Below are 27,972 nucleotides of genomic sequence, written 5' to 3' on the forward strand. Positions count from 1 at the left end.
ACTAACAAAATAAAATAAATAGAATAGATATGCACAAATAAAATAGAGTAATAAATATGTACAAACATATATACATATATACAGGTGATGTGGGGAAGGGAAGGAGGTAAGATGGGGAGGATGGAGAGGGGGACGTCAATCGTATTTATTGAGCGCTTACTGTGTGCAGAGCACTGTACTAAGCACTTGGGAAGTCCAAGTTGGCAACATATAGAGACAGTCCCTATCCAACAGTGGGCTCACAGTCTAAAAGGGGGAGACAGAGAACAAAACCAAACATACTAACAAAATAAAATAAATAGAATAGATATGCACAAATAAAATAAATAAATAAATAAATCGTATTGATTGAGTGCTTACTGTGTGCAGAGCACTGTACTAAGCACTTGGGAAGTACAAGTTGGCAACCTATAGAGACGGTCCCTACCCAACAGCGGACTCACAGTCTAGAAGGGGGAGACAGAGAACAAAACCAAACATACTAACAAAATAAAATAAATAGAATAGATATGCACAAATAAAATAGAGTAATAAATATGTACAAACATATATACATATATACAGGTGATGTGGGGAAGGGAAGGAGGTAAAATGGGGAGGATGGAGAGGGGGACGTCAATCGTATTTATTGAGCGCTTACTGTGTGCAGGGCACTCTACTAAGCACTTGGGAAGTCCAAGTTGGCAACATATAGAGACAGTCCCTATCCAACAGTGGGCCCACAGTCTAAAAGGGGGAGACAGAGAACAAAACCAAACATACTAACAAAATAAAATAAATAGAATAGATATGCACAAACAAAATAGAGTAATAAATATGTACAAACATATATACATATATACAGGTGCTGTGGGGAAGGGAAGGAGGTAAGATGGGGAGGATGGAGAGGGGGACGTCAATCGTATTTATTGAGCGCTTACTGTGTGCAGAGCACCGTACTAAGCGCTTGGGAAGTACCAGATGGCTCCCTGGGCCTGTGGTCCCCTGAAGAGTTGCATCCGCCACCGCCCGGATCCTGCCCTGCCCCTCCCTGCAACAGATTTTTATTTCTGCTCCTTCCTCCAGGTTGGGGCCGGGGTGGGGGGGCTTTGTGGGGAGCAGCAGGGCGAAGAGGACGCGAACGGAAGCGAGAGTGATTTCACCTTCACCTGCGCCGAGGCCTGAGAGGATGGAAATTGTGTGTCAGAGGAAGTGGTCTCGGGCAGGTGGGCGGGAGGGCGAGGCTGGCGTGTCACCCAGCGGGAGGGCCCAGGACCCCCCCACCCTCCATCCCCTGCTAGGTGCCCACCGGAGTTGGACGGGGCGAGGTGGGTGGCAGTTTGGGGGAACGAGGCTGAAAAAAGACTAAGATTGGGGGGTAAGATGGGGGAGAGAGAAGGCTCACAGTCTCTAGATGTTGCCAACTTGCACTTCCCAAGCGCTTAGTCCAGTGCTCTGCCCACAGTAAGCGCTCCATCAATACGATTGATTGCTTGATTGATTACTCTATTTATTTATTTATTTATTTATTTTGCTTGTACATTTCTATCCTATTTATTTTATTTTGTTGGTATGTTTGGTTCTGTTCTCTGTCTCCCCCTTTTAGACTGTGAGCCCACTGTTGGGTAGGGACTGTCTCTATGTGTTGCCAATTTGTACTTCCCAAGCGCTTAGTACAGTGCTCTGCACATAGTAAGCGCTCAATAAATACGATTGATTGATTGATCAGGTTGTCCCACGGGGGGCTCACAGTCTTAGTCCCCATTTGACCGATGAGGGAACCGAGGCACAGAGAAGTGAAGTGTGTACGTTTGTACGGATTTCTTACTCTATTTCACTTGTACATATTTACTATTCTATTTCTTTTGTTAATGATGCTAATAAAAGTCTTTGTTAATAAAAGACTGAGGGAGACGCAGCCACTTAATCAATCAATCGTATTTATTGAGGGCTTACTGTGTGCAGAGCACTGGACTAAGCGCTTGGGAAGCCCAAGTTGGCAACCTAGAGAGACGGTCCCTACCCAACAGTGGGCTCACAGTCTAAAAGGGGGAGACGGAGAACAAAACCAAACGGACTAACAAAATAAAATAAATAGAATAGATATGTACAAGTAAAATAAATAAATAAATAAAGTAATAAATATACTACTAAATAAATAAATAAAAATAAATAATAGAGTAATAGAGTAATAAATATTCAGGTCCTTGATTCGGTTCTCTCTCACCTCTGTCTTTTTTTTCCCTCTTTCTCTCACAGAGACACACTGCAGACCCTATTTTGAGGGTTTTTTCAGGTAATCGATCCGATTCTCTCTCTCTCCTCTTTCTCTTTTTTCCTCTCTTTCTCACATAGATTCATTCATTCAATTGTATTTCTTGAGTGCCTACGGTGTGCAGAGCACTGTACTAAGCGCTTGGGAAGTCCAAGTTGGCAACATCTAGAGACGGTCCCTACCCAACAGTGGGCTCACAGTCCAAGCCCTACTGAGAGCTCACCTCCTCCAAGAGGCCTTCACCCTCCCTCCTTCCCCTCCCCACAGCACCTGTATATATGTTTGTACAGCTTTATTCCTCTATTTATTTGACTTGCGCATATTTACTATTTTTTTTTTTTTAATGCCGTGCTTTCGGCCTTACTTCTATTTCTTCTGCCGACTCGACACCCGTCCACATGTCTTGTTTCCTTCCTTCCTCTCCCCCTCATCCCCCTCTCCATCCCCCCATCTTACCTCCTTCCCTTCCCCACAGCACCTGTATATATGCATATATGGTTGTACATATTTATTACTCTATTTTATTTGTACATATCTATTCTATTTATTTTATTTTGTTAGCATGTTTGGTTTTGTTCTCTGTCTCCCCCTTTTAGACTGTGAGCCCACTGTTGGGTAGGGACCGTCTCTATATGTTGCCAACTTGGACTTCCCAAGCGCTTAGTACAGTGCTCTGCACATAGTAAGCGCTCAATAAATACGATTGATTGATTGATTGATTGCTTCGTGGTCCGTCTCCCCCTTCTAAACGGTGAGCCCATGGTTGGGAAGGGACGGTCTCTGTTGCCAAGTTGTAGCTCCCAAGCGCTTAGTCCAGTGCCCTGCGCACAGTAGGCGCTCAATAAGTACGACTGAATGCTTCCAATCCGGGAAGGCCCCGCGGAGGAGGTGGAGGGAGCTCGTCCTCTCCCGGCCCCGGGTTCCCGAGGGAAGTGGAGGCCCGCCCGCCCCCCGGGCAAACACCTGCGCGCCGAGGCGTCTCCCCCGCCCCCGGCCGCCGCCCCAGCCCGTGAGAAGGAAAATCCAATAATAATTAACCCGGGATTCGCTCCCGCAGCCGGTCATCAGCAATCATATTTATTGAGCGCTTACTATGTGCAGAGCACTGTACTAAGCGCTTGTCCCCTGCACCCCCGGCCACCAAAGGCCCCGGGCCGCCCCTCTCAATACGGTTTGGACACCTGTCTACTTGTTTTCTGTTCATCCATTCATTCAATCGTATTTATTGAGCGCTTACTGTGTGCAGAGCACTGGACTAAGCGCTTGGGAAGTCCAAGTTGGCAACATAGAGAGACGGTCCCTACCCAACAGTGGGCTCACAGTTATTGAGCACTTACTATGTGCAAAGCACTGTCCTAAGCGCTGGGGAGGTTACAGGGTGATCAGGTTCTCCCACGGGGGGGGCTCACAGTCTTCATCCCCATTTTCCAGATGAGGGAACTGAGGCCCAGAGAAGTGAAGTGACTTGCCCAAAGTCACACAGCTGGCAATTGGTGGAGCCGGGATTTGAACCCATAATAATAATGGCATTTGTTAAGCGCTTACTATGTGCAAAGCACTGTTCTAAGCGCTGGGGGGGATGCAAGGTGATCAGGTTGTCCCACGTGGGGCTCACATTCTTAATCCCCATTTTACAGATGAGGTAACTGAGGCCCAGAGAAGTGAAGTGATTTGCCCAAAGTCACACAGCTGACAATTGGTAGAGCCGGGATTTTAACCCATAATAATAATGGCATTTGTTAAGCGCTTACTATGTGCAAAGCACTGTTCTAAGCGCTGGGGGGGATACAAGGTGATCAGGTTGTCCCACGTGGGGCTCACAGTCCTAATCCCCATTTTACAGATGAGGTAACTGAGGCCCAGGGAAGTGAAGTGACTTGCCCAAAGTCACACAGCTGACAATTGGTAGAGCCGGGATTTTAACTCATAATAATAATGGCATTTGTTAAGCGTTTACTATGTGCAAAGCACTGTTCTAAGCGCTGGGGGGGATACAAGGTGATCAGGTTGTCCCACATGGGGCTCACAGTCTTAATCCCCATTTTACAGATGAGGTAACTGAGGCCCAGATAAGTGACTTCCCAAAGTCACACAGCTGGCAATTGGCAGAGCCAGGATTTGAACCCACGACCTCTGACTCCAAAGCCCGGGCTCTTTCCACTGAGCCACGCTGCTTCTCTTCTAGACTGTGAGCCCGTTGTTGGGTAGGGACCGTCTCTGTAGATTGCCGACTAGGACTTCCCAAGCGCTTAGTCCAGTGCTCTGCACACAGAAAGCGCTCAATAAATACGATTGAATGAATGATGGTATTTGGTTAGCGCTGGCTCGGTGCCCAACACCGTTCGCATTTTTAGACTGTGAGCCCACTGTTGGGTAGGGACTGTCTCTATATGTTGCCAATTTGTACTTCCCAAGCGCTTAGTACAGTGCTCTGCACATAGTAAGCGCTCAATAAATACAATTGATGATGATGATCTTCCCTTTCTCCGGGAAAGGCCTGTGTGTGGGGAAGGGGAGGGGGGTCTCGGGATGGCTTCCTGGAGGCGGTGCGTTTTTGGAGGCCTTTCAAAGTTGTCCACGTGGAAGCCCCCCTACACACACTGCTCTATGAAGCAATGTGGCTCAGTGGAAAGAGCCCGGGCTTTGGAGTCAGAGGTCACGAGTTCAAATCCCACCTCCATCAACTGTCAACTGGGTGACTTTGGGCAAGTCACTTCACTTCTCTGGGCCTCAGTTCCCTCATCTGTCAAATGGGGATGAAGACCGTGAGCCCCCCGTGGGACAATCTGATCACCTTGTAACCTCCCCAGTGCTTAGAACAGTGCTTTGCACGTAGTAAGTGCTTAATAAATGCCATCATTATTATTATTACACACACACACACACACACACACACACACACACACACCCGCCCTCCGGACGTGGATGGGGAAGAGGAGGAGGAGGACCACTCCTGACAGGAAATCTGTTGGGATCCGTCCAGCTGTCCGGCCCCGGGGACCCGGGGGGTGGGAGAAACTCTATTGGAGGTCGGGCCCCTTGGTACCCCCGGACGAGAGGGTGGGGAAGCTAGGGGAAGGGGCATGACTACAGTAGCTCAGGAGAGGCGTCCTAGAGTGGTGAGGTTTCAGGGCTGCCTGAAATCAATCAATCAATCGTATTTATTGAGCGCTTACTGTGTGCAGAGCGCTGGACTAAGCGCTTGGGAAGTACAAGTTGGCACTCAATCAATCAATCAATCGTATTTATTGAGCGCTTATTGTGTGCAGAGAGCTGGACTAAGCGCTTGGGAAGTACAAGTTGGCAATCAATCAATCAATCAGTCGTATTTATTGAGCGTTTACTGTGTGCAGAGCGCTGGACTAAGCGCTTGGGAAGTCCAAGTTGGCAACATATGGAGACAGTCCCTACCCAACAGTGGGCTCACAGTCTAGAAGGGGGAGACAGAGAACAAAACCAAACATATTAAAATAAAATAAATAGAATAGATATGTACAAGATAAATAAATAAATAAATAAATAGAGTAATAAATATGTACAAACATATACACATATATACAGGTGCTGTGGGGAAGGGAAGGAGGTAAGATGGGGGGATGGAGAGGGGGATGAGGGGGAGAGGGGGAAGAGGGAGGGAGAGAGGGAGAGCATAGAGACTAGTCCCTACCCAACAGCGGGCACACAGTCTAGAAGGGGGAGACAGAGAACAAAACAATACATATTAACAGAATAAAATAAATAGAATAGATATGTACAAGTAAGATAAATAAATAGAGTAATAAATATGTACAAACATATATACATATATACAGGTGCTGTGGGGAAGGGAAGGAGGTAAGATGGGGGGGATGGAGAGGGAGGGGGAGAGGGAGAGCATAGAGACTAGTCCCTACCCAACAGTGGGCTCACAGTCTAGAAGGGGGAGACAGAGAACAAAACCAAACATATTAACAAAATAAAATAAATAGAATAGATGTGTACAAGATAAATAGAGTAATAAATATGTACAAACATATATACATATATACAGGTGCTGTGGGGAAGGGAAGGAGGTAAGATGGGGGGGATGGAGAGAGGGAGAGCATAGAGACTAGTCCCTACCCAACAGTGGGCTCAATCAATCAATCAATCAATCAATCAATCGTATTTATTGAGTGCTTACTGTGTGCAGAGCACTGTACTAAGCGCTTGGGAAGTACAAGTTGGCTCACAGTCTAGGAAGGGGGAGACAGAGAACAAAACCAAACATACTAACAAAATAAAATAAATAGAATAGATAGGTACAAGTAAAATAAATAAATAAATAGAGTTGTAGCCGGAGCCCCTCGTGGGACAACTGTCCATCCCTCCCAGGCGGGGCCTACTCAAACCAGCCGGGCCAGGTGGGTGTGCGGGGCCTGCCCGGTTGCCCCCCACCCGTCCCGGGAGCCGAGGGGGGCTTGTAGCTCCGGCCTGTCTGGAGCCGGGCACCCAGGGGGCTAAGTGGCGCCGGCCCCAAGGCTTTGGCAGGAGCCGGCGAGAGACCGGACACCAGGGAGCAGATGCAGGGAGGGGCCGGCCTCTTTCCTGGACCATTCCCGGCTCCCGGCTCCCGCTCCCAGCCCCCACTCGTGTCCGCGGAGGGAGGAGGCTCAGGACCCTGCGAGGCAGCAAAGCCTCGGGCCTTGATTTCAGGGCATGTGAGCATGTGAGGGGTAATCAATCAATCAATCAATCAATCGTATTTATGGAGCGCTTACTGTGTGCGGGGCACTGTACTAAAGCGCTTGGGAAGTCCAAGTTGGCAACAGAGAAGCAGCGTCAATCAATCAATCAATCAATCAATCGTATTTATGGCGCGCTTACTGTGTGCGGGGCACTGTACTAAAGCGCTTGGGAAGTCCAAGTTGGCAACAGAGAAGCAGCGTCAATCAATCAATCAATCAATCGTACTTATGGAGCGCTTACTGTGTGCAGGGCACTGTACTAAAGCGCTTGGGAAGTCCAAGTTGGCAACAGAGAAGCAGCGTCAATCAATCAATCAATCAATCAATCGTATTTATGGAGCGCTTACTGTGTGCGGGGCACTGTACTAAAGCGCTTGGGAAGTCCAAGTTGGCAACAGAGAAGCAGCGTCAATCAATCAATCAATCAATCGTATTTATGGAGCGCTTACTGTGTGCGGGGCACTGTAGTAAAGCGCTTGGGAAGTCCAAGTTGGCAACAGAGAAGCAGCGTCAATCAATCAATCAATCAATCGTATTTATGGAGCGCTTACTGGGTGCAGGGCACTGTACTAAAGCGCTTGGGAAGTCCAACTTGGCAACAGAGAAGCAGCGTCAATCAATCAATCAATCAATCGTACTTATGGAGCGCTTACTGTGTGCGGGGAACTGTACTAAAGCGCTTGGGAAGTCCAAGTTGGCAACAGAGAAGCAGCGTCAATCAATCAATCAATCAATCAATCGTATTTATGGAGCGCTTACTGTGTGCGGGGCACTGTAGTAAAGCGCTTGGGAAGTCCAAGTTGGCAACAGAGAAGCAGCGTCAATCAATCAATCAATCAATCGTACTTATGGAGCGCTTACTGTGTGCAGGGCACTGTACTAAAGCGCTTGGGAAGTCCAAGTTGGCAACAGAAGCAGCGTCAATCAATCAATCAATCAATCGTATTTATGGAGCGCTTACTGTGTGCGGGGCACTGTACTAAAGCGCTTGGGAAGTCCAAGTTGGCAACAGAGAAGCAGCGTCAATCAATCAATCAATCAATCGTATTTATGGAGCGCTTACTGGGTGCGGGGCACTGTACTAAAGCGCTTGGGAAGTCCAAGTTTGCAACAGAGAAGCAGCGTCAATCAATCAATCAATCAATCAATCGTATTTATGGAGCGCTTACTGTGTGTAGGGCACTGTACTAAAGCGCTTGGGAAGTCCAAGTTGGCAACAGAGAAGCAGCGTCAATCAATCAATCAATCAATCGTATTTATGGAGCGCTTACTGTGTGCGGGGCACTGCACTAAAGCGCTTGGGAAGTCCAAGTTGGCAACAGAGAAGCAGCGTCAATCAATCAATCAATCAATCGTATTTATGGAGCGCTTACTGTGTGCGGGGCACTGTACTAAAGCGCTTGGGAAGTACAAGTTGGCAACAGAGAAGCAGCGTCAATCAATCAATCAATCAATCGTATTTATGGAGCATTTACTGTGTGCAGGGCACTGTACTAAAGCGCTTGGGAAGTCCAAGTTGGCAACAGAGAAGCAGCGTCAATCAATCAATCAATCAATCGTATTTATGGAGCGCTTACTGTGTGCGGGGCACTGTACTAAAGCGCTTGGGATGTCCAAGTTGGCAACAGAGAAGCAGCGTCAATCAATCAATCAATCAATCGTATTTATGGAGCGCTTACTGGGTGCGGGGCACTGTACTAAAGCGCTTGGGAAGTACAAGTTGGCAACAGAAGCAGCGTCAATCAATCAATCGTATTTATGGGGCGCTTACTGTGTGCGGGGCACTGTACTAAAGCGCTTGGGAAGTACAAGTTGGCAACAGAGAAGCAGCGTCAATCAATCAATCAATCAATCGTATTTATGGAGCGCTTACTGTGTGCGGGGCACTGTACTAAAGAGCTTGGGAAGTCCAAGTTGGCAACAGAGAAGCAGCGTGGCTCAGTGGAAAGAGCCCGGGCTTTGGGGTCAGAGGTCATGGGTTCGAATCCCGGCTCCGCCACGTGTCTGCTGGGTGACCTTGGGCAAGTCACTTCACTTCTCTGAGCCTCAGTCCCCTCCTCTGTAGAATGGGGATTAAGACTGTGAACCCCACATGGGACAACCTGATCACTTTGTATCCCCCCCCCCAGCGCTTAGAACAGTGCTTTGCACATAGTAAGCGCTTAACAAAGGCCAACATTAATTAATTAATTAACATATAGAGACAGCAGTGGGCTCACAGTCTAAAAGGGGGAGACAGAGAACCGACCCAAACATACTAACAAAATAAAATAAATAGAATAGATATGTACAAATAAAATAGATAAATAAATAAATCGAGTAATAAATTCTCGCAGATGCAGACACAGCCGCCCCCCAACAAGCACTGCCCAGCCTCTTTCCGCAGCCCCAGTGGAGACACTGAGCCGGAGAAATGAACAGAAGGAGAAAGAAATCTCTTTCCAGCTGTCCAGGACGCCGGGAAGGGAGGGACAGGATTTCCCACGTAGGCCGGGAGCCCCACGTGGGACATGGATTATGTCTGATAATAATAATAATAATAATAATAATAATAATAATAATAATAGCATTTATTAAGCGCTTACTATGTGCAAAGCACTGTTCTAAGCGCTGGGGAGGTTACAAGGTGATCAGGTTGTCCCACGGGGGGCTCACAGTCTTAATCCCCATTTTACAGGTGAGGTACCTGAGGCTAAGAGAAGTTAAGTGACTTGCCCAAGGTCACACAGCAGGCACGTGGCAGAGCCGGGATTCGAACCCATGACCTCTGACTCCAAAACCCGGACTCTTTCCACTGTATTGTATATACCCAGCGCTAAGCACAAAGTGCTTGGCAAGTAAGCCCTTCACAAATACCAGCTCTAGAGGTCTAGGCTGTAAACTAGTAATCCGGGATCTCGGATCCCGGCTCTGCCGGTTGTCAGCTGTGTGACTTTGGGCAATCAATCAATCAATCGTATTTATTGAGCGCTTACTGTGTGCAGAGCACTGTACTAAGCACTTGGGAAGACTGTGAGCTTTTAGACTGTGAGCCTTTTAGACTGTGACCTATTAGACTGTGAGCCCACAGTTGGGTAGAGACTGTCTCTATATGTTGACAACTTGTACTTCCCAAGCGCTTAGTACAGTGCTCTGCACACAGTAAGCGCTCAATAAATACAATTGATGATGATGATGAAGTACAAGTTGGCAACATATAAGTGGGCAAGTCACTTAACTTCTCTATGCCTCAATTCCCTCATCTGGAAAACGGGGATTATGACTGTGAGCCCCCCGGGGGACAACCTGATCACCTTGTAACCTCCCCAGCGCTTAGAACAGTGCTTTGCATATAGTAAGCGCTTAATAAATGCCATTATTATTATTATTATTATTAAGCTCGTGTGGTCGATCAATCATCATCATCATCAATCGTATTTATTGAGCGCTTACTGTGTGCAGATAAATATTTTGATTGATTGATTGATTGCAGAGCACTGTACTAAGCACTTGGGAAGTTCAAGTTGGCAACATATAGAGACAGTCCCTACCCAACAGTGGGCTCACAGTCTAAAAGTCAATCGCATTTACTGAGCACTTTCGGTGTGCAGTGCACTGTACTAAGCACTTGGGAGAGTACAAAGTACAGTGCTCTGCACACAGTAAGCGCTCAATAAATACGATTGATTGATTACCATATACCAATAAACAGACACATTCCCTGCCCACAACAATAGTCTGGAGTAGACAGACATTAATATAACTAAATAAATGAATTACAGGGGATGTGTCTACCAACTCTGTCGTATTGTTATGTGGTACTCTCCCAAGTGCTTGGGGCAGTGTTCTGTACCCGGTAAGCGCTCAATAAATTCGATCGGTTGATTGATACTATGGTTATTATCGGAAATTAGGGCTTTAGGGCTCGGGGGCTTTTGTTTTTTTCCCAGGAAGGCCTTGCTCTAGGCCTCTGTGCCCCTCAGGCCACCTCCAGGACCCCGGGACTTGAAGGATTCTCAGCCCCTGGGCTGGGGGATGATGCTGCCTTTGATGTGGACGGTGGCGGCCACAAGTTTTAACACCTTTTGGAGCATTGCTCCTGGCCGAACCCTTGCCCCGGGCGGATGTGTAAAACAATAGGACCGGGGCAGGGCTCATTGTTAGGGCCCAGATTAGAGTTAGGGTCAGGGTAACAGTGAGGCAGGGGAAGAATTAGGGTTGGGCTCAGGGTGGCAGCAGAAAAAGAAGGAATGGAAGACCATCAGCACGTCCCGCTGGGGGGTGGATCTATGGTGATGATGATGTGATGATGATAATGGCATTTGTTAAGCGCTTACTATGTGCAAAGCACTGTTCTAAGCGCTGGGGGGGATACAGGGTGAGCAGGTTGGCCCACGTGGGGCTCACAGTCTTAATCCCCATTTTACAGATGAGGTAACTGAGGCTCAGAGAAGTTAGCTGACTTGCCCAATGTCACACAGCAGACATGTGGCCCAAAGTCACTTTGTACGTATTTGTTACTCTATTTTACTTGTACATATCTATTCTATTTATTTTATCTTGTTAGTACGTTTGGTTTTGTTCTCTGTCTCCCCCTTTGAGACTGTGAGCCCACTGTTGGGTAGGGACTGTCTCTATATGTTACCAATTTGTACTTCCCAAGCGCTTAGTACAGTGCTCTGCACACAGTAAGCGCTCAATAAATACGATTGATGATGATGATGATGTGGCGGAGCCGGGATTCGAACCCAGGACTTCTGACTCCAAAGCCCGCGCTCTTTCCACTGAGCTACGCTGCTTCTCTATGCCCCACATCTGCCCTGCCCGCCTGGAAGCCCCCTCCTCGCCTTGTCGGTGGCCTAGCTCTAGGCCGGTGAGTTCAGAGGCTTCTCTTCTGAGCCCAAACTCCAGGAAGGCAGGGGTCGTGTCTACTACTACTACTAATAATAATGATGGCATTTATTAAGCACTTACTACGTGCAAAGCACTGTTCTAAGCGCTGAGGAGGTTACAAGGTGATCAGGTTGTCCCACGGGGGGCTCACAGTCTTCATCCCCATTTTACAGATGAGGGAACTGAGGCCCAGAGAAGTTAAGTGACTTGCCCAAAGTCACACAGCTGACAAGTGGCGGAGTCGGGATTTGAACCCATGACCTCTGACTCCAAAGCCCGGGCTCTTTCCACTGAGCCACGCTGAGGGGGCAGGGCCGCTCCGCTTGGCTTTCGGGAGCGAAAACCGCCTGGTTGGAGGGACTGCGGCCGGTCCGGCCCGGTCTGAGGCCCATCAGCGGGGATCACTGGAAAGAACCCGGGCTTGGGGGTCAAAGGTCGTGAGTTCTAATCCCGGCCTTGTAACTTGTCAGCAAGTCACTTTGCTTCTCTGGCCCTCAGTTACCTCATCTGTAAAATGGGGATGAAGATTGTGAGCCCCTCATGGGACAACCTGATTCATTCATTCAATCGTATTTATGGAGCGCTTACTGTGTGCAGAGCACTGGACTAAGCGCTTGGGAAGTACAAGTTGGCAACATATAGAGATGGTCCCTACCCAACAGCGGGCTCACAGTCTAGAAGGGGGAGACAGAGAACAAAACAAAACATATTAACAAAATAAAAGAAATAGACTTCTCTGGGCCTCAGTTCCCTCATCTGTATAATGGGGATTAAGACTGTGAGCCCCCCGTGGGACAACCTGATCACCTTGTAACCTCCCCAGTGCTTAGAACAGTGCTTTGCACATAGTGCAAAACACACACTTCGCACACAGTAGGTGCTTAATAAATGCCATTATTATTATTATTAATATTAATAAATATGTACAAGTAAAATAGAGTAATAAATACATGCAACCTGATCACCTTGTAACCTCCCCAGTGCTTAGTACCGTGCTTTGCACATAGTAAGTGCTTAATAAATGGGAGAAGCAGCATGGCTCGGTGGAAAGAGCCCGGGCTTGGGAGTCAGAGGTTGTGGGTTCTAATCCTCGTTCTGCCACTGGTCAGCTGTGTGACTTTGGGCAAGTCACTTAACTTCTCTGTGCCTCAGTTATCTCAGCTGTAAAATGGGGATTAAAACTGTGATCCCCCCGCGGGACAACCTGATCACCTTGTAACCTCCCAACTTAGAACAGTGCTTTGCACATAGTAAGTGCTTAATAAATGCCATCATTATTATCATTATTATTATTTTTAATAAATATGTACAAGTAAAATAAATAGAGTAATAAATACGTGCAACCTGATCACCTTGTAACCTTCCCAGCGCTTAGTACAGTGCTTTGCACATAAGCGCTTACTAAATGCCATTATTATTATTATTAATAAATATGTTCAAGTAAAATAAATAGAGTAATAAATACGTGCAACCTGATCACCTTGTAACCTCCCCAGTGCTTAGTACAGTGCTTTGAGTGCTTTGCACACAGAGAAGCAGCGTGGCTCAGTGGAAAGAGCACGGGCTTTGGAGTCGGAGGTCAAGGGTTCAAATCCTGGCTCCGCCACTTGTCAACTGTGTGACTTTGGGCAAGTCACTTCACTTCTCTGTGCCTCAGTTACCTCATCTGTAAAATGGGAATTAAGACTGTGAGCCCCACATGGGACAACCTGATCACCTTGTATCCTCCACAGTGCTTTGCACATAGTAAGCGCTTAATAAATGCCATTATTATTATTATTAAGCGCTTAATAAATGCCATCATTATCATTAGTGTTATTATTATTTCCACCAGCCCTCAACCGGTGATAACCACAGTGACCTCTTGGCTGAGCTTGGGGCAGCAGTTCCCAGAAAAGGGCCCGAGGTGCAGTCCCGCCATTCATTCATTCAGTCGTATTCACTCTGAGAAGCAGCGTGGCTCAGTGGAAAGAGCCCGGGCTTTGAAGTCGGAGGTCATGGGTTCAAATCCCGGCTCTGCCAATTGTCAGCTGTGTAACTTTGGGCAAGTCACTTCACTTCTCTGGGCCTCAGTTACCTCATCTGTAAAATGGAGATTAAGACTGTGAGCCTCCTGTGGGACAACCTGATCGCCTTGTAACCTTCCCAGCGCTTAGAACAGTGCTCTGCACATAGTAAGTGCTTAATAATAAATGCCATTATTATAACTTATTGAGCGCTTATTGTGTGCAGAGCACTGTCCTAAGCGCTGGGGAAGTACAAGTTGGCAACATACAGAGACGGTCCCTACCCAACAGTGGGTTCTCTTCCCCCCTTCAAGGCCTTACTCAGAGCTCACCTCCTCCAGGAGGCCTTCCCAGACTGAGCCCCCTCCTTCCTCTCCCCCTCCGCCTTACCTCCTTCCCTTCCCCACAGCATCTGTATATATGTACATATGTTTGTTCGTATTTACTACTCTATTTATTTATTTATTATAAATGAATAAGGGAATATGGGAAGCAGCATGGCTCAGTGGAAAGAGCCCGGGCTTTGGAGTCACAGGTCATGGGTTCAAAACCCGCCTCTGCCACATGTCAGCTGTGTGACTTTGGGCAAGTCACTTCACTTCTCTGGGCCTCAGTTACCTCATCTGTAAAATGAGGAGGAAGACTGTGAGCCCCCCGTGGGACAACCTGATCACCTTGTATCCCCCCAGTGCTTAGAACAGTGCTTTGCACATAGAAAGCGCTTAATAAATGCTATCATTATTATTATTATTATTATTCTACTTGTACATATCTATTCTATTTATTTTATTTTGTTAGTATGTCTGGTTTTGTTCTCTGTCTTCCCCTTTTAGCCTGTGAGCCCACAGTTGGGTAGGGACCGCCTCTAGATGTTGCCAACTTGGACTTCCCAAGCGCTTAGTCCAGTGCTCTGCACGCAGTAAGCGCTCAATAAATACGACTGATTGATTCTTTATTTATTTATTCTACTTGTACATATCTGTTCTATTCATTTTATTCTGTTAATATGTTTGGTTTCCTTGTCTGTCTCCCCCTTCTAGCCTGTGAGCCCGCCGTTGGGTAGGGACCGACTCTAGATGTTGCCAACTTGGACTTCCCAAGTGCTTAGTCCAGTGCTCTGCACACAGTAAGTGCTCAATAAATACGACTGATTGATTGATTGATGATTTATTTATTTATCCTACTTGTACATATCTGTTCTATTCATTTTATTCTGTTAATATGTTTGGTTTTGTTGTCTGTCTCCCCCTTCTAGCCTGTGAGCCCGCCGTTGGGTAGGGACCGACTCTAGATGTTGCCAACTTGGACTTCCCAAGTGCTTAGTCCAGTGCTCTGCACACAGTAAGTGCTCAATAAATACGACTGATTGATTGATTGATGATTTATTTATTTATCCTACTTGTACATATCTGTTCTATTCATTTTATTCTGTTAATATGTTTGGTTTTGTTGTCTGTCTCCCCCTTCTAGCCTGTGAGCCCGCCGTTGGGTAGGGACCGCTTCTAGATGTTGCTGACTTGGACTTTCCAAGCACTTAGTCCAGTGCTCTGCACACAGTAAGCGCTCAATAAATACGATTGATTGATGATTTATTTATTTATTCCACTTGTACATATCTGTTCTATTCATTTTATTCTGTTAATATGTTTGGTTTTGTTGTCTGTCTCCCCCTTCTAGCCTGTAAGCCCACTGTTGGGTAGGGACCGCCTCTAGATGTTGCCAACTTGGGACTTCCCAAGCGCTTAGTACAGTGCTCCGCACGCAGTCAGCGTTCAATAAATGCGATTGATTGACGGCTTGGAAAAAAGCGGGGGGAGGGAGGAGGAGGAGGAGGCGGAAGGGAGAAGGGGAAACAGAGCGGCCTTATCGCATTCCCAGCATCTGCGGCCGGGAAGCCACGCCCCCTCGGCGCGCGGGCCACGCCCACGGCGCCGATGATTGGCTGTCGAACCCGCGACGGACGGCGAGCCCCGCCCCCGGAGCCGCTGATTGGCTGCCGAACCCGCGACGGACGGCGGCCGGGCCCCAAGCCCCGCCCCCCGACGCCGCTGATTGGCCGGGCGGCGGCCGAGGTTGCCCGGGCCACGCAGCTCCGTGTGAATGCATGACGTCGCCGGGCTGGCGCCAGCCTGTCTGGAGCTGTGAGTTAGATCAACACAGCTGGAGGGATGGGAACGCACAGCTGGCCAAGGGGCAGATTCCTCCACAAAAAATAGGATTGTGAGAAAAGTTCCGAAACAAAAACAGTTCAGACAAAGGCCTTAATGACATCCTTTCATAGACATAAAAAAAAAAAGAAAGAAAGAAAGAAAGAAAGAAAAGAAGAAGGCCGAGGGGGAGCGAGCGGAGTGGGGGGGACGTCGAGGCGAGGGTCAATCAATCAATCAATCAATCAATCGTATTTATTGAGCGCTTATTGGGTGCAGAGCACTGGACTAAGCGCTTGGGAAGTCCAAGTTGGCAACATCTAGAGACAGTCCCTACCCAACGGTGGGCTCACAGTCTGAAAGGGGGAGACAGAGAACAAAACCAAACATACTAACAAAATAAAATAAATAGAATAGATATCAATCAATCAATCGTATTTATTGAGCGCTTACTGGGTGCAGAGCACCGGACTAAGCGCTTGGGAAGTCCAAGTTGGCAACATCTAGAGACAGTCCCTACCCAACGGTGGGCTCACAGTCTGAAAGGGTGAGACAGAGAACAAAACCAAACATACTAACAAAATAAATAGAATAGAAATCAATCAATCAATTGTATTTATTGGGCGCTTACTGTGTGCAGAGCACTGGACTAAGCGCTTGGGAAGTCCACGTTGGCAACATCTAGAGACAGTCCCTACCCAACAGTGGGCTCACAGTCTAAAAGGGGGAGACAGAGAACCAAACATACTAACAAAATAAAATAGAATAGATATGTACAAGTAAAATAAATAGAGTAATAAATATGTACAAACATATATACAGGTGCTGTGGAGAAGGGAAGGAGGTAAGATGGGGGGGATGGAAAGGGGGAGGGTCGCCCCGGCCCGGCCTTTTCCTCCGGACAGCTCCGGCCTCCCAGTTGATGGGCTCTCCCCCAAGTGAGCCGAATGCCAACCCGGAGGCTCCGTGCAGGACAGCCAGGCCGAGAGCAGAGAGCCCTCGGAAACTTTCCAGGAGCACCCGCTCCCCTCCCTTGAGGTCATTTAGCACAGTAGTAGCCAGCCGCCCCGGTGGAGGGGGACGGGACGAGGATTAGCACAGACCCAATGGGTCAGGAACCTCCCATTTGGGGTCCTTCCAGCCTCGCTCGGACGCCCTGGGGTCCGGTTGGAGACGGGGACAGTGCGACGTGGTCGGGAGTCAAGCCTACAGAACCGAGGTTGGGAGTGGGGGGAGGCAAAGGTTTGACCCTCACAGCCGGAATCACCGGCCCCGACAACCCCTGTAGCTGGCACCCCTGACCTCAGGAACCTTTGCGTTGGAAAACCGAATAATGCGATCATCACAACTAGACCAAAATGAAATTTGGATCGCATAGGGATGGCTCTCCAAAAGCCTACATTCGAGATTATTCGGGGCGTCCCCCGAAAGCTATGTTGGCCCTAAGGAGCCGTGATTTAGGCCTGGTCACCTGGATTATGTGGGAGTGTGGTAGGCCTGGGATCTGGGCCTGGTTCAGGTTGGAGTCCCAGACTTGGGAGGCTGAGACCTACTCAGCGCCAAAGTGTGCCCCTAGGAGACTGGCTCTCCGGCCTGATTGCCACAAGAGTATGGCATGGCTTTTGACCACAGCTGGGGCAGCATCTTCGCCTCGGGCGGCAAATTAGCACCGCCTGCCTTCTCCCGGCCAGCCTGTCCATGGGGGATCAGAACCAAACAGGGGTACTCGGGATATTTCACTGGAGGAGCCAGAGTGGTCTACACACGTGGACTGTCTGAGCAGGGAACTGCTTTGTCTGCTGTAACTTAGACTGTGAGCCCCATGTGGGGCAGGGACCATGTCCAACCTGATTGGCTCGTTCATCTATCCCAGCGTTTAGAACAGTGGTTGGCACACAGTAATCCTTTACCAAATACAGTCACGATAACAACTTGTGGTGTTTGTTAAGCATTTACAGTGTGCCAGGCAGGCACTCTACCAAGCGCCGGGGTGGACACAAGCGAATCCGGTGTCCTGACTTCAGTACCGGGTTGCAGAATAATCATAGTAATTTAGGGGTTCGTTAAGCAATCGGTATTTGCCGAGCACCCTAATAAGATGGTCAAGCTGGAAGTAGTCCTCGTCCCACGTGGGGCTCACAGTGTAGGAAGGGGGGGGAGCAGCAGCGGATCACAAATGTCGAGTTCTTTCTCCATCCCCACGGGTCGTGGGATTTAGCCTGCCCTCGGATCTCCCTTCAAGGCCCTGCTGAGAGCTCACCTCCTCCAGGAGGCCTTCCCAGACTGAGCCCCTTCCTTCCTCTCCCCCTCGTCCCCCTCTCCATCCCCCCATCTTACCTCCTTCCCTTCCCCACAGCACCTGTATATATGTATATATGGTTGTACATATTTATTACTCTATTTATTTATTTATTTTACTTGTACATTTCTATCCTATTTATTTTATTTTGTTGGTATGTTTGGTTTTGTTCTCTGTCTCCCCCTTTTAGGCTGTGAGCCCACTGTTGGGTAGGGACTGTCTCTATGTGTTGCCAATTTGTACTTCCCAAACGCTTAGTACAGTGCTCTGCACATAGTAAGCGCTCAATAAATACGATTGATTGATTGATTGATCTCGGCCTGGCCGTTTTTCTGCTCCATCTTCGGGTCTTCTTCCGTGACCCCGCCAGACGGCCCCTCTCGTTCAGGCGGTCTCGCCCAGCCGGCTCCCCAAAGTCACCCCAGCCTGGCCAAATCTGTTTTCTCCATCGTAACCTCAGCTTCACCGCAATTAATGTCTCCCTGGTCACAGGATCACTCCCGGCGCCAGGGAGTCTGGAGGTCACGCGGGCAGCAAATTGAGAACAAGGCCGCGCTAATTCCTTACACGAATCCCCGCAAATCGGATTCTTTTCTTTCTGAAAGTTTTCCGAAGGTTCCTCAGGCCGGCCGGGGCTGGAGGAGGAGGAGGAGGCACCGGGTTGGCGGCAGAGAGGGATTTTGTCAGAGGAGCCTTTCAGGGAGGTTTTGCAGGGGGGCGAAAAAAAGGAAAAACACATTTTCAATTGAAATCAGCCCGGCGACAACCTAGAAGACAATCTAGTGGAAGCTGCGTGGCTCAGTTGAAAGAGCCCGGGCTTTGGAGTCAGAGGTCATGGGTTCAAATGCCGCCTCCGCCACTTGTCAGCTGTGTGACTTTGGGCGAGTCACTTCACTTCTCTGTGCCTCAGTTCCCTCATCTGTAAAATGGGGATTAAGACTGTGAGCCCCACATGGGACGGTCAATCAATCAATCCATCGTATTTATTGAGCGCTTACTGTGTGCAGAGCACTGTACTAAGCGCTTGGGAAGTACAAGTTGGCAACACATAGAGACAGTCCCTACCCAACAGTGGGCTCACAGTCTGAAAGGGGGAGACGGAGAACAAAACCAAACATACTAACAAAATGAAATAAATAGAATAGATATGGACAAGATAAATAGAGTAATAAATATGTACAAACATATATACAGGTGCTGTGGGGAAGGGAAGGAGGTAAGATGGTGGGGATGGAGAGGGGGCTCACAGTCTAAAAAGCCACTTTTAGACTGTGAGCCCACTGTTGGGTAGGGACCGTCTCTATATGTTGCCAACTTGGACTTCCCAAGCGCTTGGTACAGTGCTCTGCACACAGCAAGCGCTCAATAAATACGATTGATTGATTGATTGATTGAGAGGGGGAGAGGAAGGAAGGGGCTCCATCTGGGAAGGCCTCCTGGAGGAGGTGAGCTCTCAGTAGGGCCTTGTAAATGCCCCAGCGCTTAGACCAGTGCTTTGCACCTAGTAAGCACACAGTAAGCGCTCAATAAATACGATTGATTGATTGATTTTAGACTGTGAGCCCAACGTTGGGTAGGGACTGCCTCTATATGTTGCCAATTTGTACTTCCCAAGCGCTTAGTACAGTGCTCTGCACATAGTAAGCGCTCAATAAATACGATTGATGATGATGATGATGACGACTTCCCAAGCGCTTAGTACAGTGCTCTGCACGTAGTAAGCGCTCAATAAATACGATTGATGATGATGATGATGAATAATAAGCTAATCATCATCATCATCATCAATCGTATTTATTGAGCGCTTACTATGTGCAGAGCACTGTACTAAGCGCTTGGGAAGTATTATTATTATTATAATTATTATAAGGCAGAGTCTCCCCGTGGTCGCCGCCCCCTTTGGAAGTCGGCGCTTCCTCGTTCTTCGGTTGGGCGCCCGGCCAGCCAATGGGGAGCGCGGCCACACCCCCGTCCGCCGCTCCGGCCAATGGGAGGGGATTGATTTGCATAAGGGGGCGGGGCCCGGAGTCGGGCGCCTATAAAAGAGGGCTGCAAGGAGGGGGGGAGGCAGAAGCGGCGGCGGGACGGAGGGAGAAGGTGGTCGTCGTGCTGTCGCCGGTTCACGGGAGGATGAAGGCCATCAGTCCGGTCCGCTCGGTGCGCGGTTGCTACGAGGCCGTCTGCTGCCTGTCGGAGCAGAGCCTGGCCATCGCCCGGGGAGGCGGCAAGAGGCCGGCGCTGGAGGAGCCGCTGGCCCTGCTCTACGACATGAACGGCTGCTACTCGCGGCTGCGGGAGCTGGTGCCCGGCATCCCCCGGGGGACCGCGCTGAGCCAGGTGGAAATCCTGCAGCACGTCATCGACTACATCCTGGACTTACAGGGGGCCTTGGAGGAGACGACGCCGCCGCCACCACCGGGCACGGGACCCCCACTCTCCCTCAAGGTGACTACCGGGGAGGGGGCCTACTGAGACCTCACGCCGAACCCCCTCCTTCCCCTCAATCAATCAATTAATCGCATTTATTGAGCGCTTACTGTGTGCTCTGCACACAGTAAGCGCTCAATAAATACGATTGATTGCAGAGGACTGTACTAAGCGCTTGGGAAGTCCAAGAGAAGCCGCGTGGCCCGGTAGAAAGCGATCAACTTGTAATAGTAGTGATGGCATTTATTAAGCGCTTACTATGTGCGAAGCACTGTTCTAAGCGCTGGGGAGGTTACAGAATAATTAGGTTGGCCCACGTGGGGCTCACAGACTTAATCCCTGTTTTACAGATGAAGGAGCTGAGGCACAGGGAAGTCAAGTAACTTGACCAAAGTCACACAGCTGACAAGGGGCGGGGTATTTAGTGAAGTAGTTATTGAGCGCTTACTGTGTGCAGAGCACTGTACTAAGCGCTTGGGAAGTACAAGTTGGCAACATGTAGAGACAGTCCCTACCCAACAGTGGGCTCACAGTCTAAAAGAAAGAGCATGGGCTTTGGAGTCTGTGAGTGTGAGTCCGCTCACACTCACAGGTGTGTGTAGGGACTGTCTCTATACGTTGCCAACCTGTACTTCCCAAGCGCTTAGTACAGTAAGCGCTCAATATGATTGATTGATTTGGAGTCAGGTCATGGGTTCAAATCCCGGCTCTGCCCCTTGTCGGCTGTGTGACTTTGGGCAAGTTACTTGACTTCTCTGTGCCTCCGTTCCCTCATCTGTAAAATGGGGATTAAGTCTGTGAGCCCCACGTGGGACAACCTAATCACTTTGTATCCTCTCCAGCGCTTAGAACAGTGCTTTGCACATAGTAAGCGCTTAATAAATGCCATCATCACTATTACAAGTTGGCAACATATAGAGGCAGTCCCTACCCAACAGTGGGCTCACAGTCTAGAAGCAGCTGTATATACGTTTGTGCGCATTTAACAATAATGACGGCGTTTATTAAGCGCTTACTATGTGCAAAGCACTGTTTTAAGCGCCGGGGAGGTTACAAGGTTTTGTTCTCTGTCGTCCCCTCCTTTCTAGACTGTGAGCCCACTGTTGGGTAGGAACTGTCTCTATACGTTGCCAACTTGTACTTCCCCAGCGCTTAGTACAGTGCTCTGCACACAGTAAGCGCCCAATAAATACGATTGATCAGGTTGCCCCACGGGGGGTTCACAGTCTTAATCCCCATTTTGACAGACGAGGTAACTGAGGCACAGTGAAGCGAGTTGCCCAAAGCCACACAGCTGGCAATTGGTGGAGCCGGGATTTGAACCCATGACCTCCGGGCTTTTTCCACTGAGCCACGCCGTTTCACTCTTATTTGTACATGTTTATTCTATTTTATTTTGTTAATATGTTTTGTTGTCCAGCTCCCCCTTCTAGCCTGTGAGCCCGCAGTTGGGTAGGGACCGTCTCTATATGTTGCCAACTTCCCAAGCGCTTAGTCCAATGCTCTGCGCCCAGTAAGCGCTCAATTCATTCATTCACTCGCATTTATTGAGCGCTTAACTGTACTAAGCGCTTGGGAAGTCCAAGTTGGCAACATACAGAGACGGTCCCTACCCAACAGTGGGCTCGCAGTGTAGAACTACAGTACGTACGATCATCCTCAGTCGTGTTTATTGAGCGCTTACTGTGTGCAGAGCACTGTACTAAGCGCCTGAATGAATCGATCATTGAATAAAGTGATCGAATGAATGAAGTTGTATTTCCCAAGCGCTTAGCCCAGTGTTTCGCACCCAGTAGGCGCTCAATGAGGGAATGTTCGACGCTGACCCACCCTCTGGCTTTCTCCCCGCAGGCGGCCGACTTGGCTTCCGAGTTGTACCCCGGCGGCGACGAGAGGCGTCTGTGTCCGTGACCCAGGGGTGTCCCCCGCCCCCCGGACGGGCCCCGTAGGGCCGGACAGTGAGGCTGGACCTTCCCGGCCGTTGGGAGCGGAGGGCAGGGATGGGGGGGCCCGTCCTGGCCGCCCCCCGGGCCCCCTCCCCGTCTCCTGCCTGCTGCGTGTCAGCTGGAGGCGGCAAACGGCTGCTTCCGCGGCGGCGCCAGCCCGTCTGCAGCCCCGGCCGTGACCCGGCCCCTCCCCCGGGTCCCCGCCCCCTCCTCCTTCCTTCCCTCCCTCCCTCCCTCCTCCTCCTCCTCCTCCTCTTCCTCCTCCTCCGGGCTGCAGGTGCGGCCGCCGGCGCCAGCCGGGCCCGGGCCCGCCGCCCGGCCCGGGACCCCGCCCCGTTTATTGGGGGCGAACTGGTGGGGGTGGGCCCGGGGGGCTTTGGGGGCCCCCAACGCCTCCGAGAACTGGACTCCGAACTTTTGGGGGCCAAAAGCGCGCGCGCGCCGGACTCTGCATCAACTTTTATATTAAAAGTTTGTAATTTTGACACATAATAAATAAGGATTGATGGGGGGTCTGCTCCCGGAGTGACTTCCTCCTCTCCGCCGGGGACGAGGGCAGCCCCCACGGGAGGCGGAGGCCCCTCCTCCCCTCGGGAGCTGGAGGGGGACCGGGGGTCCCCGGAGACCCTAACTCTCCCCAAGGGCCCCCCTGTGTGTTGGAGGGGATCGGGAAGTGTTGGGGGCCCGGGTGGTGTTTGGTCCTTGGCAGCGGGGCAATCACTCGTATATGAGTGCTTACTGTGTGCAGAGCACTGTACTAAGCGCTTAGCACTGTACTAGTGCAGCAACAGCTCACCCACCACTTGGAGTGGCAGAGTGTGGGGGTGGCTGGGCCGGGCCAGGCAGGCCCCCCACTGACCCAGATGGAGAAACAGGCCCGGGGCTGTTGAGGAATCATCATCATCATCATCATCAATCATATTTATTGAGCGCTTACTGTGTGCAGAGCACTGTACTGAGCACTTGGGAAGTACAAGTTGGCAACATAGACAGTCCCTATCCAACAGTGGGCTCACAGTCTAAAAGGGGGAGACAGAGAACAAAACCAAACATACTAACAAAATAAAATGAATAGATATGTACAAGTAAAAGAAGCAGCCTGGCCAACTGGAAAGAGCCCAGTTGAAGAGGAATCTGTCACAGGCCCACCCAAGTAGGTCCCCGAACCCGCCAGGGCCTGTCCGGCACCCGGGGAGACGAGGGTGGGACAGCTGCCTGTCTGCCAGCTGGGCACCTGGGCATCGGCTCACCTTTAGCCCCCCTCCCCACGTATGGCTACCCTAACATCCCCTTTCCCTTCACTCCTTTTCCCTTGCCTGGACATTCCTGCCGGTCCCGGGCTACCCGTGATTTCTCCCTCCCCGCAGAAAGGGGGTCTCTCCTCCCACCCCAAAGAGCCCCAACTGCTGCAGAAAGGGAATGGTCTGGGAACCGGGTTCGTGAAAATAAGGTCACGATGGCAGCCCCCTGCCCTCCAGGTAACTATGACCCGTGGTTAGGCCTCCCCCAACAAAGAGGGTGGGCACATCACTCATCAGATGACATGACCTGCCAGAAGGTGGAGGCTCAGGGTGTCCTCATCCCTCCATAATAATAATAATGGCATTTAGTAAGGGCTTACTATGTGCAAAGCACTGTTCTAAGCGCTGGGGAGGTTACAAAGTGACCAGGTTGTCCCACGGGGGGCTCTTAATCCCCATTTTACAGATGAGATAACAAGCCCAGAGAAGTTGTGACTTGCTCAGTCACACAGCTGACAATTGGCGGAGCAGGGATTTGAACCCATGACCTCTGACTCCAAAGCCTGTGCTTTGTCCACTGAGCCACACTGCATCATATGGTCGTGCTGTGCCCCACTATCACACTCTTGCCTTCTCTGAACAGTTCACCTGGGTTGTGGAGATGGAATAGCGGGCAGCCACCTCACCAACTCCCCCTCTACACCCACCTCCAAACCATAGTTCGTTCAGTCATTAAGTGCTTACTATATTTATTGACTGAGCACTCAGTGTGCAAAGTTCCAGTCGGAGTCCCGGCTCCAGAGAAGGACCTGCGCTCCAAATAGTTTTTCCAGCGCTTGGCGGAACCCCAGTTGGATTTAGTAGGAATCTGCAAATTTCTCGCCGCTCTGCTGAGGATCCACCTAACAGGGATTCCTGGAGGTAAGTTAGTGGGAGCGACATTTAAGGTGAGAGGGCCCCGTCTAAACTGTAAACTTCTTCTGGGTATGAAATGCGTTTGCTAAGTCAGTTGTGGAGAGTCCAACACTTATAAAAACGTTTAATTCAGTGCTCTGCACATAGTAAGCGCTTAATAAATACCATTAATCGGTGGTGTGGGCCATACTAGGTGCTTGAAGTATGGAACAACCAAGTGAGACATTCCCTGCCCAGAAACAGAATGCTTAATATAGGGCTCTGCACATAGTAAGCACTTAATAAATACCATTTTTTTTAAATGGCATTTGTTAAGCACTTACTATGTGCAAAGCACTGTTCTAAGCGCTGGGTGGGGATACAAGGTGACCAGGTTGTCGCACGGGGGGCTCACAGTCTTCATCCCCATTTGACAGATGAGGGAACTGAGGCTCCGAGAAGTTCAGTGACTTGCCCAAGGTCACACAGCGGACATGTGGCGGAGCTGGGATTCGAACCCATGACCTCTGACTCCAAACCCCGGGCTCTTGCCACTGAACCACGCTGCTACCATTGATGGGCCGTACCAGCTGCTTGGGAAGTACGGAACAACCAAGGGAGACATTCCCTGACCAGAAAGAGACAAACATAAAAATGCAACTTCAGAGGACAAAAGGAGTGGACAGGAGGGTGGTGTTTTTTTTTAATGGGATTTGAATGTGGAAAGAGCTGTGGTCTATCCATGCTGTACTCATTCAAGCCCTTAGTACGTAATAAGTGCTTAATATACATCACTGATGATGATGTGGAGAGGGAGGGAGGTCCCAGCTGAGCAGCGGGAGTGAGGGGGTGGGAGAGTGCAGGGCCAAGGAGAACTAGAAGATTGGCTTGGGAAGGACAAAGCTAGTGAATTGGGGACTAGCGGATGAAGAGAACAGATAGACAAGGTGGGGCCAAGTGAAAGAGTCTGGAAGCCAAGATTCCTGTGGAGAGTCAATGTGCCAAGCAGTTAGAATAGTGCTCTGTACACAGTAAGTTCTCTATACATTGGATTGATTGGCAAGGAATACTGTCTACTTTTTTTGCGGTGTTGTCTCCCCCTTCTAATAATAATAATGATGGCATTTATTAAGTGCTTACTATATGCAAAGCACTGCTGTAAGCACTGGGGAGGTTACAAGGTGATCAGATTGTCCCATGGAGGGCTCACAGTCTTAATCCCCATTTTTCAGGTGAGGTAACTGAGGCACAGAGAAGTTAAGTGACTTGCCCAAAGTCACACAGCTAAGTGGCGGAGCTGGGATTTGAACCCATGACCTTTGACTCTCTCCCCCCTCCATCCCCCCATCTTATCTCCTTCCCTTACCCACAGCACCTGTATATATGTTTGTACGTATTTATTACTCTATTTATTTTGCTCGTACATATCTATTCCATTTATTTTATTTTGTTAGTATGTTTGGTTTTGTTCTCTGTCTCCCCCTTCTAGCCTGTGAGCCCACTGTCGGGTAGGGACTGTCTCTATATGTTGCCAACTTGTACTTCCCAAGCGCTTAGTACAGTGCTCTGCACACAGTAAGCGCTCAATAAATACGATTGACTCCAAAGCCTGTGCTCGTTCCACTGAGCCACGCTGCTTCTAGACTGTGACCCCGTTGTTGGGTAGGGACCGTCTCTATATGTTGCCGATTTGTACTTCCCAAGTGCTTAGTACAGTGCTCTGCACACAGTAAGCGCTCAATAAATACGACAATGAAATGAATGAAAGGACACAAGTCCTAGAGCCCCAGCTCATCCTCAGAAATGACAGCCCAGAAGGCCCTCGCCTGAGGTCAGAGTGAAAAGGGAAGAACAGCGGGGTCGAAGCGGGCACAGGTTGGTGGCATCGTGTGCCCAGCTGGGGCCCCTGCCCAGGGGGGTGTCTGCTCAGAAGAGGTCCGCAGGTCTCGCCAGATCCCTGGGCTCCAATCATCATCATCATCAATTGTATTTATTGAGCGCTTACTATGTGCAGAGCACTGTACTAAGCGCTTGGGAAGTACAAATTGGCAACATATAGAGACAGTCCCTACCCAACATTGGGCTCACAGTCTAAAAGGGGGAGACAGAGAACAAAACCAAACATAACAACAAAATAAAATAAATAGAATAGATATGTACAAGTAAAATAAATAAATAGAGTAATAAATATGTACAAACATATACATATATACAGGTGCTGTGGGGAAGGGAAGGAGGTAAAATGAGGGGATGGAGAGGGGGACGAGGGGGAGAGGAAGGAAGGGGCTCAGTCAATCAATCAGTGGTATTTATTGAATGATTACTGTGTGCTGGGCGCAGTACTAAGTGCTTGGGAGAGTACAATACAATGGAGTTGGTAGAAACATTCCCTGCCCACAGTGAGTTTACAGTCTAGATGGGAAGGGAGACGTTAATATAAATAATTTATATAATTTATAGAGATGTACCATACCTAAGTGCTGTGGGGCTGAGGATGGGATGAATACCAAATACCCGAAGGTCACAGTCTAAAGTGCATAGATAATAATGGCATTTATTAAGCGCTTACTATGTGCAAAGCACTGTTCTAAGCACTGGGGAGGTTACAAGGTGATCAGGTTGTCCCACGGGGGGCTCACTGTCTTAATCCCCATTGTACAGATGAGGGAACTGAGGCACAGAGAATTCACTCAATCGAATTTATTGAGTGCTTACTGTGTGCAGAACACAGAGAATAATAATAATAATAATGGCATTTATTAAGCACTTACTATGTGCAAAGCACTGTTCTAGGCACTGGGGAGGTTACAAGGTGATCAGGTTGTCCCACGGGGGGCTCACTGTCTTAATCCCCATTTTACAGATGAGGGAACTGAAGCCCAGAGAAGTTAAGTGACTTGCCCACAGTCACACAGCTGACAAGTGGCGGAGCCAGGATTTGAACCCATGACCTCTGACTCCAAAGCCCGGGCTCTTTCCACTGAGCCACGCTGCTTCTCAGAATGACACAGAAGGGAGAAGGAGCGGGGGACGAGGGCTTTTTTTTTTTTTTTAACGGGATTTGTTAAGCCCTTACTATGTGCCAGGTACTGTACTAAGTACTGGGGTTGATAGGAGCAAATCATCATCATCAATCGTATTTATTGAGCGCTTACTGTGTGCAGAGCACTGTACTAAGCG

General features: G+C 49.3%; 1 protein-coding gene across 1 annotated transcript; it reads left to right on the forward strand.

Annotated features, from left to right (window-relative positions):
- Positions 1 to 20,371: 20,371 nt before the first annotated feature.
- ID3 (inhibitor of DNA binding 3, HLH protein) lies at positions 20,372 to 22,873 on the forward strand. The gene is made up of 2 exons (XM_038758321.1): positions 20,372 to 20,729; positions 22,563 to 22,873. The coding sequence occupies exons 1-2, from the start codon at positions 20,415 to 20,417 to the stop codon at positions 22,620 to 22,622; spliced, it is 375 nt and encodes a 124-aa protein (XP_038614249.1). The 5' UTR covers positions 20,372 to 20,414; the 3' UTR covers positions 22,623 to 22,873.
- Positions 22,874 to 27,972: the final 5,099 nt, after the last annotated feature.

The sequence above is a fragment of the Tachyglossus aculeatus genome, chromosome 16, assembly GCF_015852505.1.
Source record: "Tachyglossus aculeatus isolate mTacAcu1 chromosome 16, mTacAcu1.pri, whole genome shotgun sequence".
In the NCBI taxonomy this organism is placed as follows: domain Eukaryota; kingdom Metazoa; phylum Chordata; class Mammalia; order Monotremata; family Tachyglossidae; genus Tachyglossus; species Tachyglossus aculeatus.

Bases quoted from the DNA above. Each gene is read 5' to 3' on its own strand.
- ID3 (XM_038758321.1), top strand. From the start codon at position 20,415: ATGAAGGCCATCAGTCCGGTCCGCTCGGTGCGCGGTTGCTACGAGGCC. The intron at 20,730-22,562 runs GTGACTACCGGG...TTCTCCCCGCAG, and splicing joins GACCCCCACTCTCCCTCAAG to GCGGCCGACTTGGCTTCCGA.